The sequence below is a fragment of the Elephantulus edwardii genome, unplaced genomic scaffold (genome assembly GCF_000299155.1).
Source record: "Elephantulus edwardii isolate Elephantulus edwardi_28Jun2011 unplaced genomic scaffold, EleEdw1.0 scaffold00032, whole genome shotgun sequence".
NCBI lineage: Eukaryota > Metazoa > Chordata > Mammalia > Macroscelidea > Macroscelididae > Elephantulus > Elephantulus edwardii.
Window position 1 is genome coordinate 8,481,265 of NW_006399782.1, and position 3,921 is coordinate 8,485,185.

At 39.8% G+C, this 3,921-nt stretch overlaps 1 protein-coding gene across 1 annotated transcript in view; it reads right to left on the bottom strand.

Annotated features, from left to right (window-relative positions):
* Positions 1–1,624, bottom strand: part of LOC102872658 (poly [ADP-ribose] polymerase 9-like) — a 15,979-nt gene extending 14,355 nt beyond the window's left edge. Inside the window, exon 1 of the mRNA XM_006884305.1 lies at positions 1,474–1,624. Coding sequence (XP_006884367.1) covers positions 1,474–1,624 — 151 coding nt within the window. The remainder of the gene's footprint in view (positions 1–1,473) is intronic.
* Positions 1,625–3,921: the final 2,297 nt, after the last annotated feature.

Sequence of the window (3,921 nt, forward strand, 5' to 3'; positions counted from 1 at the left end):
CCCTCTATGAGGTGGATTGATTCAGTGACTGGGATAATTGGGATGGGAGTGTCAGAGACAGTGCGATTGGCACAGGACAGAGCGGAGTTTAGGGCTGTTGCACATAGGGTCGCTATGATTCGCAAGCGACTCGACGGCACATAACAACAACAGCATTCTGGCTATGCTTTCCCAAGGTAGATTTGTTTGTTCTTTTGACACATTGGGGTATTTGTAATATTCTCCACTAACACTATCTTAGTTATTTAATATTGTTAAAAAAGAGATACCACAAGTAGATGGCTTGGAACAGAAATTTCTTCTCATAAAGTGTTACATTCTAAAAGTCTACACATGGGTGCCAGCTCCAGGGGAAGTTTCTCTCTGTGTCAGTTAAGGAGAAAAGTCTCCATTTCCTTCAACACCTTTAGGCCAGACACTGCCTGGAGACCTCCCTGTTCTGGCTTGCCCTGGTGCCCAAGACCTTTGTCCAGGGACAAAAAGATGCATTTCTCTCTTGCATATTATTTCTTGAGTAGCACTGATGTCCTCTGTCTCTCTGTCTCTAGTGAGAGAAAAAGGCCACAAGGTTACAGGCCACACACTATGTGAACTCCCTTTACATCCAATTAGGTTTGTGATGGGATTAGTAGAGTTGTGTTCACACACTGAGTACTCCTACCACTACTTGATTTATCAGGATCATGAGGAAATCATTACATAACCTCCACATTATACCATTGTTGCTTTTATGTGCCTTCTAGTCAGAACCAACTCATAGCTGACTCTTCAGTGGGCTTTCAGAAGCTTTATTTCCTTTTTAAAAGTTTCTGCTTTCTTCCTGCAGGTTGTCCTGGATATCACGCTCTAGTTTACTGTCATTAATGTTCAATGCATCAAATATTTAGATAGTCTCTAAAGTCAGTTTGGATATACTCAAGTTCGTACTTTGAACTTGCTTTTGTTTTCCTCACCTTCAAGTTGGACTTGCATAGGAGGAATTGATAGTCTGTTCTGCAGTCAGCTCATGGCTTTGTTCTGACTGATTATGCTGAGCTTCAGAATCCTTGCCTCCAAGGAGCAGCCTGGTTGCACACATCTAGGACGAAACTGTTCATTCTCCTAGCAGTCCATGGTGTATTCATTACTCTTCTCCGCACCATAGCTCAAAGGCATTAATTCTCTTATAATCCTCTTCTTTGTCCTTTCTGATACATAGCAAGTAATTGCAAAGACCATGGTCCGGATCAGGCACATCTTAATCTCTAGACAGACATCACTGCTCTTTGTTACTTTGGAGAGGTCCCTCACAGCAGACTTCCCCAGTGCAATTTGTCTTTTGATTACCTATCAATATCTTTCCATAAAATAAGTAGCAACTAAAGAGTGTGATCTTTCAAAACAATGGAGATAAAGTGTTTAAAGAAGGCAGTGCAATCCTAAAACAGAAGAGCAAGAGGCATTTTTATTTTCAGATAACAATATTGTTTTCACCAAAGACTTCTATGTCTGCTTTCACTTTTGGCTTCTCATGGACTTTTGCTTCATATGCAGTTGCACTTGTTTTTTTCTTCAGATCTGGCACAAAAGCACAAGAATAGACAGTGGTCCACTTTAACCCAAAGAAATTAGTGACAACAGGCATGTAACCTTAAATATTCAATCACTTTTATTTTAAAAGCAAAAACTGTCACAACAAACAACTCTCCATCCTTGTTTCTTATGCTATTTACTTCTCTTTCTAGTGGACAAATTTCTAGAGTGTATTTGACTCTCCTCTCCACCAGTCAACATAGCCCACATTGTGTGGCTCCCCAGCTCACCCTAGGGTGACTCTGAAAGGGTTTATCAACAACCTCCAGATGACTAACCCTAATTATCTTCTATCTTCGTCTTCGTCTTTATCTGAACTTTGTCTATAATAACGTTGTCAATCTTTAGTTCTGGGACCCTGCTCTCTTAGCTTCTGCTCTGCCATCCTCCCATAACTAGCTCTCCCATAATCTTTCACTTCACTTTTATGGACCCTTGGCCTGGATTAGTTTAAATTACCCAATACATCATCATTTTCCCCAACATCCTCTCTGATATAATCTTTCAAGCTTGTTCTACGTATTCTCCAGGTAAAATCTCACTTCCAACTTCCATAGCTTCAACTCTCTAAATTCAAGCACGATTTCTCTATCAACCAGGGTGCTCCTTAGAAACAAAGGAAAGGGTTAGTCCTTGGAAAAGGACATAATGCTCAGAAAAGTCAGAGATAGAGAGAATGACCTCCAACAATGGGTTGGAGCACAGCAGAGATTTCTGAGAATGATGCAGGATAAGGCAAAGTTCATATCTACTGTACACAGGGTTGCTATAAGTCATGAGCAATTCAATGGTGCTTAACAACAACTGAGATCTATTTTAGCACATGGAGAATTTCTTCCTTGTTCCTACTGCTTATGACATTCTATTATGTAAATACACTGTAAGTTACTTAACTGTTGAGCCCCCCGTTATGGTCACTAAGGGTGTTGCCAAACTTTTACTATTATAAAAAAGATTGTAAAGAACAACGTTGTACAAAGGTCACTTCATTTGGGCACCAATAAATTAATGGGGCAAATTCCAAGACTGAGACCTGCAATAATCATAGGCGTATACACTAATGATTCTGATGATGTTGCTATTAGATGCCAGTGAGTTGGCTCTGACTACCCAGTTGTATGTAGCAACCCATTGTCCATCCGAATGAAGCACTGCTTTGCCTTGTGCCATCTTCCCAATTGCCACTGTGCCTGAGTGTGCCATTGGCAGCCATCATTCCAGTTCATCACGGTAAAGGGCTTCCTCTCTTCCACTGACCTTCTCCTTTGCCACACATTCGATCCTCCAGGGATTGGTTTCTCCTAAGAGTAAGCTTAAAGGATGTGAAACAAAGTCTCATTAGCTTCATGTCTAAGGAACATTCTGGCTACACTTCTTCCAAGTCAGATTTGTTTGTTCTTTTGACAGTCTATGGTATATTCAGTAGTTTTGCCAACAGCAAAATTAAAAGGCATTGATTCTTCTTTGGTTTTCCTCATTCACTACTAACATTTCTCGTGTGTATGAGCAACTGAAAGGACCATGGCCTGAGTCAGACACCCACTAGTTCTCAAAATTACATTCTTGCTTTTTAGCCCTTTAAACCGGTCCTTTATAACAGATTTGCCAAAGTATTATGTCTTTTCATTTCGTGACTGTGGCTTCCATGGATTCCTTTAAAACGTTAATATTTTCTCCACTTATTACTATATTATTTATTGGCTTTATTTGAGAGGATAGTTATATTTCTTAATGTTGAGAAGACTATTGAAGGCTACATATCTTTGAGTTTCATCAGTAAGTACTTTAAATTTTCCTTGTGTTCAGCAAAGCTGAACCCTCTGCTTATTGTAGGTTGTTAATGAGCCTTTCTCCAAGATTTATGTCACATTTGTCTTCACATAGTCCAGCTTTTCAGACTATTTGTTCAGCCTATTGATTGAATTATGTATGGAGAATGAAGACAACACCAGTGCAAATCTTTTCTAATTTTAAACCATGAAGTATTTCTTTGCTCTAGTAAAAGTCTGCTTCTTGATCTATGCATTGGTTTTTTATGGGAACAATTAAGTGTTATAGGATTCCTATTCTTGCCAATGTTGTTATGGTTATGTGCCATCAAGTTGCCTGCATCTCATAGTGACTCTATGTACAACAACTCTGAACTCTGCTCAGCCTTAAGCCAACAAACCTCATTGTTTCTGACACACCTATCCACATTTCCCCAGTTACTGAGTCAATCCATCTTATCCAGGATCTTCCTCTCTTGTGTTGTCCCTCCACCCTTCTAAGCATAATCTTTCTTTCCAAGGATTGGTCTCTCCTGGCAACATGCCCAAAGCGTGTTAGGTGAAGCTTCAAAATCCTTGC